Source organism: Scyliorhinus torazame, chromosome 19 (genome assembly GCF_047496885.1).
Source record: "Scyliorhinus torazame isolate Kashiwa2021f chromosome 19, sScyTor2.1, whole genome shotgun sequence".
NCBI classification, from domain to species: Eukaryota; Metazoa; Chordata; class Chondrichthyes; order Carcharhiniformes; family Scyliorhinidae; genus Scyliorhinus; species Scyliorhinus torazame.
In genome coordinates, this window is record NC_092725.1 from 114356444 (window position 1) to 114372700 (window position 16257).

Genomic DNA, 16257 nt, shown 5'->3' on the forward strand with positions numbered 1-16257 from the left:
CCAGCAACTGATGCACAAGGACACCCAGGTCTCGCCGCACATGATTTCCAAAGCCTCAGGTACCTCGGGAATCTGCACATTAGAGTTAAACTAGCTGTCTCGCTCGAATATGCAGATTTGCCAAAAAGTAATCCCGCCCACAATGGACAGGAACATCTCGCGAGATTGCATTGGATCTCGCGAGGCGTCGAGAGCTGGGTAGATCCCGGGAGCGGGGTCTCCCAGCTTTTATTGGCCACGCTGTGCCGTGGCGAGCTTCTTTTCTGGCGCAGCCCTTAGTCTCTGAAAAGGAGAATCCATAGACTATTAATTATGGATGATTTTAACTACACTGGTACTAATAGACAGAAGAGGTTGCTAAAGGCGATAAGGGAATTAAGTTTCTACAATGTGTACAGGACATCTTCTAACCTGATATGTAAAACCCCAACAAGGGAAGATTTGACAATGGGTCTAATATGGGAAATGAACCAGGGCAGCTAAGTGAAGTAAAAGTAAAGGAACACCTAGGCAGTAGTGGCAATAATATGAAAACCAGTTAATCGATTGGAGAAAAGCCGATTTTGAGAGGCTGAAAATAAAACCTGGAAAAATAAAATGGGTAACAATATTGGTAAACAAGGTTGTAGAACAACATTGAGAAACATTTAAAATGATGTTGCACCGAGTGCAGAAAAAATACATTTCACTAAAAAGGACAAATCAAAAGCTTGTGACATTCCATGGATGAATAAAGACATAAAGGAACAACTGAGGGTTAGGAAATAGGCAAACATTAAATACATAGACAGCAGTGGAATGAATGATCAGCGAGAATACAAAGATTAGGATAGAAGCAAAGAAAAGTGGTAAGGCAAAGGGGAACTCAGAAATTAAACTATTAAGGAACATAAAAAAGCTAAATATTTTACAGCCACATTATTAAAAACATTAAGGCCAGGATGGGAATCGGACTGTTAAAGGATAAATAGGTTGATACCAGAGGTAACAATCAATAATTATTTCACTTCACTATTTATCGGGGAGCTTGAACAGATATATATGATATTGAATGATAAAATGAGCAATGAGTAAGTGTGTTAAAAAAAGTGCATTGAACAAAATAATTAAATTCAGAGAGGTTGAAGACCTTGGTCTGGATGGATTACATCCACATATTTTATAGAAATCTAAGAGATAGCAGAGGGACATTTAATAATTTGTTAGAAAAAGGTATTGTGCCACAGGACTGTCAAATAGCTCACGTAATTCCTATGTTTAAGAAGGGGGACAGGATGTGCCAACAAATTATAGACAGTCAGCTTAACATCGATAATAGAAAAAAGAATGGAATCCAAACTATAGGACAGAATAGAGCTTCTAGAAATAAAAGATATAATAATGAACAGTCGGCGTGGATTTTAAATCCCCAAATAGTCGCTGTGGCAGTTGAGCTCATATATTCTCCACATGATTAGTGCATTACCTGTAGATTGCTAGTTCAGTAATGTAAACAACTGCCATAACCTAAATGCAAAAATATTAATAGTAAATACAAGCTTTAACATTCTGAATAAATGTTTTGTTGCATGATACTTCTTATTACCTCTTCGTTTCTGAATCGTCCTAACCAGTAAACCGGCTTTCCAGGATAACCTACAATCTTGCCTTTAAAGAAAGCAATATAGAAGCAGGAGGAATAATAGTTGACAAATTGGAAGAGAAACATCTTCACGGTCAAACTGTTTTCATAGTCTGTCTGTGTTCTTGGAAGCTCTGAGTGAGAAAGGAGGGAATCGATCAGAGATGTCTAAAAATGTTTAAAAATGTATATTTTTATACGAGAAAGCATAGTACAAGCAAGAAAAGCTTGGGTGATCAATGCATCTGATTGCAACCTCCCAGGAAACTAAACCTACCATCATCTGATGGCAGCCGTAACATGGATCTGAATGGATAGCCAGGATTGAGTGCCTGATTACATTCTGCACATACGTTCGGCACATAAATATCATAACTTTCTCGGGGAGGCATGGTGGCACAGTGGTTAGTACTGCTGCCTATGGCGCTTAGGACCCGGGTTCGATCCCGGCCCCGGGTCACTGTCTATTCTCCCCGTGGCTGCGTGGGTTTCACCCCCACAACCCAAAGATTTGCAGGTTAGGTGGATTGGCCATAATAAATTGCCCCTTCATTGGGAAAAAAAGAATTGGGTATTCTAAATTTATAAACAAAAAAGAATCATAACTTTCTGATACGGAGACAAAGCACAACTAACAACGGCAAGCTGACACTCAACAGGACAGAGCTTTATATCTTCAGCATTGCAACCATGCAGGTATATGCTTTCGCAATCAATATGTTAAGCAAATTGAGTCAAGTTGGCATTGTGTTTTAAATGGCACACTGCACACATAGTTACAATCACACATGCACAACAAGCATGCTGGCATATTGTTGATTAATTTAAGCAATTGGCTGAGGTGTTAGAGGCCGGGTTATGGGAGGAGGCCCTGAGGAGAGTGAATGCATCCTTGACCTGTGCCAGGCTCAGCCTGATACAGTTTAAAGTGGCCCACAGGGTGCACATGACTGTGGCCAGGATGAGCAGGTTCTTTGAGGAGGTGGAGGATAGGTGCGGGCGCTGTGCAGGGGGTCATGTAAACCATGTCCATATGTTTTGGGCGTGTCCGAGGCTGAGGGGATTTTGGAAAGGGTGGTTCCGAGTCCAGAGGTGGCGATCTTCGGTGTGTTGGAAGACCCAGGAGCCCAGGGGGTGAGAGAGTCCGACATCCTGGCCTTTGCCTCCCTGGTGGCCCGAAGACGGATCTTACTAGGGTGGAGGGACTCGGAGCCCCCGAAGTCAGTGGTGTGGGTTAGCGACATGGCAGGTTTTCTCAGATTTGAGAAAATTAAATTCGCCTTGAGGAGGTCATTGTAGGGGTTTGCTCGGAGGTGGCAGCTGTTCATTGACTTCTTCAAGAAGAATTAAGCTATCAACCGGGGGGGGGGGGGGGAGCATGGGAGAGATGAGTAAGGCAGGAGAACCAACGGAGGGGTGATTGGGGAGGTGGCACTGTTTGTATAAGCCATGTTGGCTGGGGCTTGTGCTCGGGGGGGGGGGTTTGGTTATATGGTTGTGTTTTTCTTTTTGTTGAAAATTTGATGTGTAAAATTGTTAAAATTATAAATGCTTCAATAAAATATTTTCTAAACAAACATTTAAGCAATTGGCTATTAGGCCATTTTAAAAACAGTTGACCGTATTAATCACAAGTAAGATTTGTCTTACAGGCTAAAATATTTTATATTTTGATTCACTATTACTGATATTGAAAAATTAACGTACCAAAGTCTGTGATCCATATTGCGACTCTTTCATAAAGTATATTCAAAATCATAATGAACAAAAAGTTGATGAGAGAAGCTGTAACAGAAGTGGCCATCTGTGGAGTCACATAATCTTTGATAGGTTCCAGGTCATTTATTTTTTCACGCATTCTGACAGAGAACTCAAAAAAGACAGCCAGGCGATAGACTATGATGGCAACCACTGAAGCAATAATCAGCGAGATCTGGAAGAATATTGATTTTTTTAAAAAAGCATCTAAGTATAATGAAGCCTAAAGAAAATTAATTGTACAATTACTCAGAATTCTTTAGGTATTTGGACTTTCAAAGTACATTATTCAAGGAGTGTTGGTGAACTGCTTTCCCCACCCCCCGCCAGAAATAAAGTTGGTCAGAAGCCTATATGTGAGGGAACAAGTCAGGTTTTCATAGATTATCATAGAATTTACAGTGCAGAAGGAGGCCATTCGGCCCATCGAGTCTGCACCGGCTCTTGGAAAGAGCACCCTACCCAAGGTCAACACCTCCACCCAACACTAAGGGCAATTATGGACACTAAGGGCAATTTATTATGGCCAATCCATCTAACCTGCACATCTTTGGACTGTGGGAGGAAACCGGAGCACCCGAAGGAAACCCACGCACACACGGGGAGGATGTGCAGACTCTGCACAGACAGTGACCCAAGCCGGAATCGAACCTGGGACCCTGGAGCTGTGAAGCAATTGTGCTATCCACAATGCTACCGTGCTGCCCAGTTTAAGTTGGTTAACTGTGGGACTTGCACCCTCAAGTGGATATTGCCGGCCCTTGCCCAACAGTGCCAGAGCTCTGTAGTGCGCTCGGTCAGGACTGCAGGAAGAAACCTGAAGTGGACCATGGCAGCCCAAACCTGGTGGTTTTAATAAGGCAGGAGGAGAGGGATCTGGGAGCGCAGGAAGGAGGGAGAGATTTGGAATGTTGGGACAGGGGAGGAGGGGAGTAAGGTTTTGTCAGGCAGGTGGAGTGGAATCAAATGGTGGTGATAGTCTAGGGGCATTCCCCTTATACTTCTGTCGAGATTAAAAAGAATGGCCTGCACACTCTCACCCGACTGCCCATGCTATCTTATTATAACGTGGGTAGCACATTGATTGGCTTGCTCACTAGGCCAACTTCAGCACCTGCCCTCCTAGATGACCAGGTCATCCCACAGCTTGCACCTGGCAGACATACGCCCCTAGAGGAGCTCAAGTGAGTGCACCACTCGGCCCGGGGGGAGGGGGGTCATGCCCTTGGAACTGGCAGTGCTGAGGGTGTTGCATGGGTGGGAGGTTTCCCGTTCTAACTTTTGTGCAGCAGGGCCGCCTTTAAAAAGAGTACCAGGGGCGGGATTCTCCGCAATCGGCGTGATGTCCGCCGACCGGCGCCAAAAACGGCGTGGATCAGTCCTGCATCGCGCCGCCCCAAAGGTGCGGAATTCTCCGCATCTTGAGGGGCCGAGCCCTCACCTTGAGGGGCTAGGCCCGCTCCGGACTGATTTCCGCCCAGCCAGCTGGCGGGAAAGGCCTTTGGTGCCCCGCCAGCTGGCGCAGAAATGACTTTGCCGTGTGGCGCATGCGCGGGAGCGTCAACGGCCGCTCACGGCATCCCCGCGCATGCGCAGTGGAGGGGGTCTCTTCCGCCTCCGCCATAGTGGAGACCATGGCGAAGGCGGAAGGAAAAGAGTGCCCCCACGGCACAGGCCCGCCCGCAGATCGCCCCCCGCCCCCCCCCCCCCCCCCCCCAGGACTCCGGAGCCCGCCCGCGCCGCCTTGTCCCGCCGGTAAGAGAGGTGGTTTGATTCTCGCCGGCGGGACAGGCATTCCAGCAGCGGGACTTCGGCCCATCGCGGGCCGGAGAATCGCCGGGGGGGGCCCGCCAACCGGCACGGCGCGATTCCCACCCCCACCGAATATCTGGTGCCGGAGAATTCGGCAACCGGCAGGGGCGGGATTCACGCCAGCCCCCAGCCATTCTCCAACCCGGCAGGGGGTCGGAGAATCCCGCCCCAGATCTTTGAAAATCTCGGTTGCTGGCTAAAAAGCAAGTTGCTAACATGATGTTAGGGGTCCCGCCCCTTCATAATTTTTTCACTAAGTTCCTACCAACAAAGCAGAGAAAGTGGCTGGAAACACCGTATTTTACACCTGCTGCCACACTCTGCATAATAAAGATAAAATTCCGCCCTCTGTTTTTGAACTTAAATAAATTCAAATATGAGGGCTTGAAAGCTGAGCTGGCTAAAGTGAACTGGCAAATTAGGTTAAGAGATAGGTCAATGACGCAGTGGCAAACATTTAAGCAGATATTTCAAAATGCACGAAATACATTCCAAAGGATGGAAGTCCAAGTCCAAGGGCTGGATTCACCATCTGTATGTAGCGAGAAAGGTTAAAGATAGTATCAAACTTTAGAGAAAAAGCATATAATTGTGCCACGTTGGGCGGCCGGAGGGTGGCGTGAATCTCGCCCCGCCGCTGGCTGCCGGATTCTCCGGCGCTGGCTTTTCGGCGGGGGCGGGAATCGCGTCGCGCTGGTCGGGGACCGTTGGCAGCGGCCCTCCCGGCGATTCACCACCCCGCGTTGGGCCGAGTGGCCGCCTGTTTTCGGCCGGACCCGCCGGCGTAAATTAGACCAGATCCGTACCGGCAGGACCTGGCTCTGCGGGCCGCCTGCAAAGTCCTCGGGGGGGATTTGGCATGGGGGGGGTGCCCCCACGGTGCCCTGGCCCGCGATCGGGGCCCACCGATCCGCGGGCAGGCCTGTGCCCTGAGGGCACTCTTTCCCTCCGCGCCGGCCGTGCAACGGTCCAGCATGGCCGGCACGGAGAAGAACCCCCCTGCGCATGCGCTGGGATGACGCCAGTAAACGCTGGCGCTCCTGCGCATGCACCAACTCGCACTGGCCGGCGGAGGCCCTTCGGCGCCGGTTGGCATGGCGCCAACCCCGCTGGCGGGAAGAATCCTCCCCCGTGGAGGATTCCGCACCTTCCGGGCGGCCCGAAGTCGGAGTGGTTCACGCCACTCCTCGGCGCCAGTACGGCCCGCCCCGCCGGATAGCGGAGAATCCCGGCCAATATAAGAGACAGAAAACGGTGACTAAAAAATTAGTAGGGAGGGAAAAATTAGAGTACAAGGGAAAGCTATCAAGAAATATAAAGACAGATAGTAAGACCTTTCATAAATATTCTCACTAGCTTTGACTGTCATCCAGACTCAAAATTACGTTCTTTCTCCACAGATGCTGTCAGACCTGCTAAGATTGTCTGGCATTTTCTGTCTTTGTTTCAGATTCCAGCATCCGCAGTAATTTGCTTTCATCTGGAGATAGTTGAGAGGCAACACGGCAGCACGGTGATTAGCACTGCTGCCTCACAGCGCCAGAGACTCGGATTTGATTCCGACCTTGGGTTAGTGTCTGCATGGTTTGCACGTTCTCTCCGTGTCTGCGTGGGTTTCCTCCGGGTGTTCCCTTTTTCTCCCAGTCAAAAGATGTGCGCGTAGGTGGATTGGCCATGATAAATCTGCTCCTTAAGTGTCCAGGAATGTGTCTGTTAGGTGGGGTTACGGGGATAGGGCGGGGGAATGGGTTTCAGTAGGGTGCTCTTTCAGAGGGGTGCTGCAGGCTCGATGGGCCGAATGGCCTCCTTCTGCACTGTAGAGATTCTCTAATAGTTTATAAAAATTAAAAAAATTAGAGTACCCAATTCATTTTTTCCAATTAAGGGGTAATTTAGCATGGCCAATCCACATACCCTGCACATCTTTGGGTTCTATGGGCGAAACCCACGCAATCACGGGAAGAATATGCAAATTCCACACGGACAGTGACCCAGAGCCGGGATCGAACCTGGGACCTCCGCAGCATGAGACAGCAGTGGATTCTATGATAGCTGATGCATTGGTTTTAATTTCACAAACCCCCTAGCTTCAGGAAGGTCCATTAGATTGCAAGATACCAATTGCATAATTTTTCAAAAAGGGAGACAGCAAGTGGATAACTACAGGCCAGTTAACAAATATTAAAGAAAATATTAGAAGCTATTATTAAACAAATTATAGCAGTTCAAGATAATTAGGCAGTCAACTTGGTAGTGAAAGGGAAATTGTGTTTAACCAACTTACGGAGTTCTTTGAGGAAGTAACATGTGCTGTGGATAAAGGGGCATCAACGGATGTACAGTACTTAATAATTCCCAGAAGGCATTTGATGAAATGCCATATCAAAGGTTATTGTGGAGGGAAAAAGCTCATAGTATGGGGGTAACATTAGCATGGATAGAAGATTGGCTGGCTAACAGGAACAGCAGGCATAAATGGTATTTTTCAGGTTGGTAAGATGGGACAAGTGGGGTGCCACAGTGTTCAGTGCTGGGACCTCAATTTACAATTTATATAAATGAATTGGATGAAGGGATGGTTGCCAAATCTGCTGATGAACCAAAGATCTGGCAAATAGAATATAATGTGGGAAAATGTAAAATTGTCCAGTTTGGCTGGAAGAATAACAAAGAAGCATATTATTTAAATGGTGAGATTGCACAGCTCTGAGGTGCAGATGGATCTGGGTGAACAAAGGCAAGTAGTTGGGGAAGCTAATAGAATGTTATTTATTGCGAGCAGAATTGATTACAAATTAGGGAGGTTATGCCCCAGTTGTACAGGGCACTAATGAGACCACATACATTGATTCTTGGTCGGCAATGGGGGGGGGGGGGTATTGCGTTATTGGGGCACTGATGCAAATTTGAGATAAGGAGAGCTGTAATCTTATTTTCTTTATTTTAAATTTAGAGTAGTCAAATCTTTTTTTCCAATTAAAGGGCAATTTAGCGTGGCCAATCCACTTACCCTGCGCATTTTTGAGTTATGGGGGAGAAACCCATTCAATCACAGAGATAATGTGCAAGCTCCACATGGACAGTGACCCAGAGCCGGGATCAAACCTGGGACCTCGGCGCAGTGAGGCAGCTGTGCTAACCACTGTGCCACCGTGCTGCCCGAGCTATAATCTTATTCAATGGCGGAGCAAGGGCGAGGGGTTAACTGGCTACTCATGCTCCTTGTCTGTATGTTCAGTAAAATTGGGAGCATTTCCTAGTCAGCCAAAACCTGCAAACGGCAATAGCAAAACCACTACAGTACTTCGCCATTATCTTGGACTGATCCAATGGAAACCTATGGTCACAAATGCCCTCTTAGGGCACGGTACCTGAAGGAAGGAAAGATGGATTAACCCTTGTCATTCTTGCTCCCAATTTTAAGCATCCAATTTTACTTTTACTGGTTTGGGACTCTCACACTCCTGTTCATACTCTCACCTTTTCCTCAAAAATCCTAATTGACAATTATTAATGCTTCTTGGTAGGCAGCAATGCGATTGGCACTCACAATGTTCAAAATGTTATCACGTAACATCAATTAGGAAACCCATTACTGATACTGAATTTTGCCCTAAAAAAGCAGCATGCAATTCCAATACAAAGTAAAGGAAAGTAATATTGCAGGATCCCATCATGGGGAATGGTTCTTTGTTGCATGAGCTAACATTGAACAATGAATAAGGAAATATGCACATAGATGTAAATGCATCTTCTCAAAATCTACTTCCATCATTGTGCTAATTTTTCCTTTCCTCCTCCAACTCTCTTCCTTCCATTTCCTGTTTTTCACCTTCTCCCCCCCTCTCTACCTTCTAATTGCACCCCCCCCCCCCCCACCTCACTTGGTCCAATTACCCACTTAAGAGCATTTTCTATTCACCAAAAATTAAACAGTTAAAGGAAAGTATTGTGAAAAAACACAATGCAGACAGCACCAACTGGGAATGGATAATTTGGAAAAGAGAAAAGTTTCACTCAAATGTTTGGCCATGCTTTGCCCGAAAAGCAGCTCACTGTGGCACTGCCTGGCCGTTGAAAGCCAGGAGACTCCATTCCCGCAATCTACACAGGTCGCCATGCACCCCCACCCCAGATTCAATAGGATCTCGTGAGGCATTGCACAATGGACGAGATCACCTTTTGGCAATTTGCATATTAGAGCGAGGCAGTACGCCTCACACTAATGTGCAGATTCCCGGGATACCAGAGGCTGTGGAATTCAACCCCTTCACCTCAGAGACCTCATGCGAGCCCCATTCAGCCCCACAAACGGAGAACAGATGGAACGGCACTCGTGGGGATCTTCCAGGGGATTGGAGGCCCCCAGCTGCATGCCCTTTGGGCAGGGTGGTGCCCTGGCACTGCTGGTGCCAGCCTGGCAGTACCACCTGGGTGCCAGCCTGGCACTGCCAAGGTTGCACTGCCAGTTGGCATGGGCACTGCCAGGTTGGCATTGCCAAGGTGCTCGCTACAATGTGAAGTTCCAACGAGTGGAGCTCCCCACTGTACAAAACAGGCGATGTGCGGCCTCGGCCACGCGTACCAAGTTCAGGCCCTTATTTAACGCGAGTCGAGTTGAATAGCCATGCGTTTCTCGGAACTGAGTGTGCCGGGAAACATGCGGCTAAACTCGCTCGCTAGGGGACTTGGTTCCCTTTTCAGAGAATCGTATCCTTTATCTTGCTCTCTCACTCTTTCTGTATAGGGTATCCTCATTTCCCGAGGAATGTTAATCATGACTTCTGCCATAATATTACTCAGGGGTAAGATGAGGAGGCAGGCCAAAAGAACTACCATAGCTGGAATGGGGAATGAGCTTGCACTGTTGCATTACTCTGTGCAACACTCGAACCATCTAGTCAACTAAACTAACTGACCCCAAAATGTCTCTCAGAAGTTGCAAATCTTTACCGGAAGCGACCACAATATCATTGAGAATTTGGATAAGTATTTGAAAAAGAATTATTAAAATATACGATTAAGTAGTATTGAACAACTCCCATTGAAGAACTAGCACTATCACAGGAACAGCCTTGATGTACCACATTTGCCATAGCCCCTATGATTTGTTGGTTCATTATTTTTACTCTTCCTTGCTCTTGGTTTTATACAATTATAGTAAACATGCTATTTTCTCCTGTTTAAAAGTTTTGAACTTTGCGACTATATCACACTCTATCTTCAAGGGATTATTTCAACACAAGCATGAACCGCATTGACTGAAACATCCCTACCTCCTTGTAATTAATACATGTAATTAAAAAAATTGTTAAAATATTAACAGCATCCACAGCTGTCTTACCCAGAAAAGAACGGTGCTCCCACCACAAACTATTCTCATACATTTTCCAAAGGTTGAGTACGGAACCAACTCTTCTTCCTGTAAACGAGAAGTCAGAACCACCATGCATTGTTTTCTTTACTTTTCTTAAATTTAAAAGCATGTTATTTATTTGTCAATCCGTCATTCAGATGATAGGCGTCGATTTAATATCTCAGGACTACACATTGGAGATGAGTTAACAGTATAGATTCATGTTTCAGTTTGGATGTACCTCACTGCGTTTGATCTAATGCTATTAGAATGTCTCTTCTATTGCTCAGCTGCAACTCAAACACTTTGCTCAGTGCAATGCAAGTAACCAGAAGCAAAAAACAAATTAAAAATTTAAATCCTTCCATTTGACTTCATTGCATTGTCAAGTTTGGAGGGAGCATTGCAAAAATTGCATTTTTCTTCATTCCACAACAAATTGGTCTTGGTTATCTTTTTCTGGTCTTGGATAGGCCACAATGTAGCTTGCATGAATCTACAGTGAGTATACACTTATGCATCTGATATAAACTCAAATGCAAAGTGAAAGCAAAATCATTGCAGAAAGTTAACTTCCATGCATTTCAATTCTGACAGCCTACCTCAATTAACTCATTTACCTGTGTAATTGGATTTTTTTTGGGAATTGTGCATTTTGCTTCATATTCAGGCCGCCGTGGTTCTTCCTGCTCCAATTCCACAGTGTCCCACTCATACTCCAATGCTGCCTGTTTGCGTTTCCAGAACTCCAAAAACACAGTCACTGTCAAGTATCATGTAGTATTATAATAGCTTCCAAACATCAGTGAATTGGCATCAGCACATGACTTAATTGACAGACAGGTTGAGCAGTAGGTTTGAAATCCAGCAACAAACTAAATGAGACAGGTTTTACGTGGTAGGATCTCAAAGAAAGCGAATATTATCGTTGCACCACAGCACATGCAAGAAGCAGCTGTTACTGCTGCATTTTAATCTTGTAGCGTATCAGTGTTACGCTGTTGTCAAATGACAGCTATTTTGCAGGAAGATTTTTCTCTGTCATTTAATTTCATTATAATCCACTTCAGTTTGGTTGGATTGATTATTTGAGATAGAAAGGTAATGATAGGACCTTTAGCAGAGCTCAGATACAACCGAATAGTTATGTCTGCAAAGTCTTTGAAAACAGATAAACCAAAGTATATGAAAAAGTGTAAGGTTGGGCTGGCCTTGGGAGGGGGTCCAGAGGAGCTTCACAAGAATGATCCTGGGAATGAAGGGCTTGGCATATGAGGAGCGGTTGAGGACTCATGGTCTTTACTCAATGCAGTTCAGAAGGACGACGGTGGATCTCATTGAAATTTACAGAATACTGAGAGGCCTAGATAAAGCGGATGTGGAGAAGATGTTTCCACTAGCAGAAGAGACTAGAACCTGAGGGCACAGACTTAGACTGAAGAGACGGTCTTTTAAAACGGAGATAATACTGATTTTTTTATTCCAGGAGGTGGTGAATCTGTGGAACCCATTTCCACAGAAGGCTGTGGAGGCAAAGTCACCGAGTACCTTTAAGACAGAGATAGATAGGACTTGATTCATAAGGGTATCAGGAGTTATGGGGAGACGGTAGGAGAATGAACAGGAGAAACGTATCAGCCATGATCGAATGGCAAAGCAGACTGGATGGGTCAAATTGCCTAATTCTGCTCCTATATCTTATGGTCTATGTACAACAAATACACTTAAGAAAATTTATAGAGAGCTGGCATGACGATGGAAAATGGGGAATCACGATTTTCTAAAGCACTGTATAATTGCCTTGGCAGGTACCGGTAAAAGAAAAGAAAGAAAGAGTTATGAAATAATTTTCCAGTGGGGGCAGCATGTGGCGCAGTAGTTAGCACTGGGACTGCGGCGCGGAGGACCCGGATTTGAATCCCGGCCCTGGGTCACTGTCCGTGTGAGTTTGCACATCTGCCCATATCTGCGTGGGTTTCACCCCCACAACCCAAAGATGTGCTGGTTAGGTGGATTGGCCTCACTAAATTGCCCCTTAATTGGGAAAGAAAAATAATTGGCTAATCTAAATTTATTTTTTACAAAGTAATAATTTTCCAGTGTTTTATTCCTGTACTAGCCATAGTTCGTCTGCTGGTTGGTTTTGTCCAAAAACAAAACAGCTGTAATTTACTTACCCCAAATTCCCATGAACACTGCATACACGAGAGTTCCGTAGTTGTCAAATGCAGATAATTTCTGTGGAATATATATATATGAAAATGTAACAAAACGGAGCGCATTAGTATGCCAAATATAAACAGGTCTTAGAAGTGTTTCATAGCAGTGTCGTTGGGGATTCAAGCACATGCATTGTGCGATGCTGTATTTAATATCCCGTATGAACTTCTGTTAACAGAGATGCTACCTACACCTTTTAAAAAAAATCTTTTTATTGACATTTTCCATATTTATAAACAATTGTATATATACATATTTTTCTCAACCGTATTAGTTTACTTTATTGTACAAAAAGGTTTATCCTGTCCTTCCTTCAATTAACTTTATATAAATTTTGCCGCCTTCTGGCTTGGTCCATGGTCCCTTCTATTCCCGCCGCCAACCCCCCCCCCCCCCAGATCAACTTCAGCTGTTTTTGCTTGTGTGTTCGGGGTGGGGAGGGGGGGACGGGGACACCCACCTCTTCTCCTCGTTTGTGGCTTTCCAACCTTTGCTCTGTCTTCTCCTCCCCTTCCCTCCCCCCTGGTTGCGCATTCCTTTGGTTAGTCATCTGTCTTGGTTTTTTCCCTATCCTCCCTCTTTTTCTTCCTCTCTTTCCCATTTTCTTATCTTACTCCTCGTTGCTGGCGAACAGGTTTTGGAACAGGCTGACAAACTGCCCAGTGTATCTAGGAAGCCTTCCTCTGACCCTCGGATGGCATACTTAATCATCTCTAGGTGGAGAAATTCCAAAACGTCGGCAAGCCAGTCTGCAGCTGTGGGTGGGGCTGCTGATCACCAGCCGAGCAGGATAGTCGTGCGTGCAATTAGGGAAGCGAAAGCAAGGGTGCTGACTCTCTTCCCCATGTGTAGTTCTGGCTGCTCCGATACACCGAAGATTACCACAATTGAGCAAGGCTTCATCCTCACACCCACAACCTTGGACATTGCCTAAGAGAAGGCTGTCCAGAACTCAGCAAGTTTAGGGCAGGCCCAAAACATGTGGATGTGGTTGGCCGGGCCCCTCTGGCATTGTTCACATTTGTCGACCTACACCTTTATGAAATTATAGGCAATTTTAAAGTTGGCAGTCATGGGTTTTGACATAAATTGCAACATTTGACAAATTATGAAATTGCATTCCTGAAAAAGCAGGTAATAGTGGATAATGTCTGAGAGTCATGCTCTGGGATCCAGGTTCGAATCCCGCCATGGCAGATGGTGAAATTTGAATTCAATAAAAATCTGGAATTAAAAATCGAAAGATGACCATGAGTCGATTATCGTAAAACCCCATCTGGTTCATTAATGTCCTTTAGGGAAGGAAATCTGAGGGCCTACACGTGACTCCAGACTCACAGTAATGTGGTTGACTCTTAACTGCCTTAAATGCATAAGTGATGCCCACATCCCACGAACATACAAAAAAAAAGCGATGTTCACTTTGGTAGCAGGATTAGAAAAGCAGAATAAAATTTAAATGGGGAGTCAGCATAATGCTAAAGTATAGAGGGATCTGGGTGTCCGTGCACACGAACCATAAAAAAATAACATTGCAGGTACAGAAAGTAATTAGGAGGGGGAAAAGGAATGTTGCCTTTTTTTGTGAGGGGAAATAGAAAAATAGGGAAGTCTTTCTACAAGCTGGTAAGTGGAGTGCTGTGTTCAGTTTTCATCTCCCTATTTAAGGAGAGATATAATTACAGTGAAAGAAGGTTCACCAAAGGTGTTGATTCCAGGGATGAAAGGGTTGTCTTATAAGGAAAGGTTGAGCAGATTGGGCCTATACTCATTGGAGTTCAGAAGAATGAACGGTGATCTTATTGAAACATTTAGGATTCTGATGGGGCTTGACTGGATAGATCCATTAGGTGGCTTCAATGCCGATTTTCCCGTTCAACATCAACATTTAAGTTGACCAAGGAAAATAATTACATTATTATCAGGACTGAATTATAACTTGTATATATCGATCTATTTCTGATTTCACAGAAATATCTAGGAGTAGGAATCGCACTGTAATAAAATTCTGATCATTGGTTATTTTTAAGAAGTATTGCATTTAAAACACATATGCATATGGCATAAGGTGTTTTGAGTGTACTTACCCTTGATGACTGGCATGTAATATTGAGTCTCCAATATGTACAATCTCGATCACATTGGGGACACATGATCATATGGCCTCCAATATCGGGATCACAAACCTCCTGACTGTAAAACAGGAAAGATAAGCCAAAAATCTCATTCTTGTAAGATATGGCACAGTAGTTTATACATAATGTAGTTCTTTGCAATATGAAGCCTTATAATGTATTTCTGCTAAATTATTATAACAGAATGGGTAAAGCGGTGAAGTAACCATATCCACAATACTGCTAGCGGTTTTACAAATATTGCTGTGATTTTCCAGCCCCATTATGTCAGGACCTGCTGCAAGGGATGTGGCCGGTGGAGCCAGGGCTGGATACACCTGGCCACTGTGTCTCCTGTCAACGCAAGGTGGCCATCAATAGCCATATACGCACGCACATTGGTCTGCGCATGCGCAAAAACAATGATATCACACGGTTACTCTGAACCTGCTAAAGCTATCGCAGTTTACACAAATGTAATGTGAATTGGACAACGTAAACTGGTGTCAACATTTTGAATTGTTGATAGCTTGAATTAAAGTGACTTTGAGTTAGGCTGTAGCAGCAATGGGTCTAAATGATTGGTTTATGATCTGTATTCCATATTCAGCAGGTGACTTTCCTTCTTAGCATTTAGCCAGATTAATCAGCCTTGTATTTGTTTTTGAAGGCGACGGGATGATACACATTGTGCAACAGGGACTGGGTTTGGGAGCGAGCGTAATCTACCCCAAGTCTCATTCTTATGCCAATACCATCATTGAGGCAAAATTATTAATAATATGACAGTGTATGTCCCACTGTGCATGGACGCGGCCTTTTAGAAATCATGAATTACGGTCAATTTTTGAAAAATTCTAAGACATCAACAAATTGGGCATGTTTAGCACTTTGAAGAAGTAATGTACTTGACCTATTGCTGAATTAAAGTCTTTGGGGGAGATTCTTAACCTGTGCCCAAAATAGTTGTGAAGCTGAGATTGCGGCACCTGCCCAAAGCCATGGTCGGCAGGCCTGGGCCATTTCCAGAAATAAAAACGGGAAGTGCTGGACATACTCAGCAGGTCTGACAGCATCTGGAGAGAGAAAAAAAGAGTTCATATTTCAAATCAAATACGCCTCCTCTTCAGAATGGAGAAGAAGCATTTGAAAGAAGCCATATTCATCTCAAAACATTGTCTCTTTTTCTTCACACAGATGCTGCCAGATCTGCTGGATTTTTCCAGTACTTTGGGCTGATTCAACTAATTGGGAAGAAAGTCCCATAGCAAATGCGTTTAGCCGTGTATTTCCCCACACTCGCACTGCCAACGCAGTTATATAAGGGGCCTCAGCGGTGAACCTTTGACCGTGGCCGTACATGGCCCTTTTTGTGC

General features: G+C 44.9%; 1 protein-coding gene across 1 annotated transcript in view; it reads right to left on the reverse strand.

Annotated features, from left to right (window-relative positions):
• Positions 1-16257, reverse strand: part of ano6 (anoctamin 6) — a 192095-nt gene that overhangs the window by 42259 nt on the left and 133579 nt on the right. The window contains exons 9-14 of the mRNA XM_072485065.1: positions 14855-14960; positions 12725-12785; positions 11168-11310; positions 10536-10613; positions 3329-3554; positions 1586-1755 (exon numbers count right to left, since the gene is read on the reverse strand). Of these exons, the coding sequence (XP_072341166.1) occupies positions 1586-1755; positions 3329-3554; positions 10536-10613; positions 11168-11310; positions 12725-12785; positions 14855-14960 (784 nt within the window). The remainder of the gene's footprint in view (positions 1-1585; positions 1756-3328; positions 3555-10535; positions 10614-11167; positions 11311-12724; positions 12786-14854; positions 14961-16257) is intronic.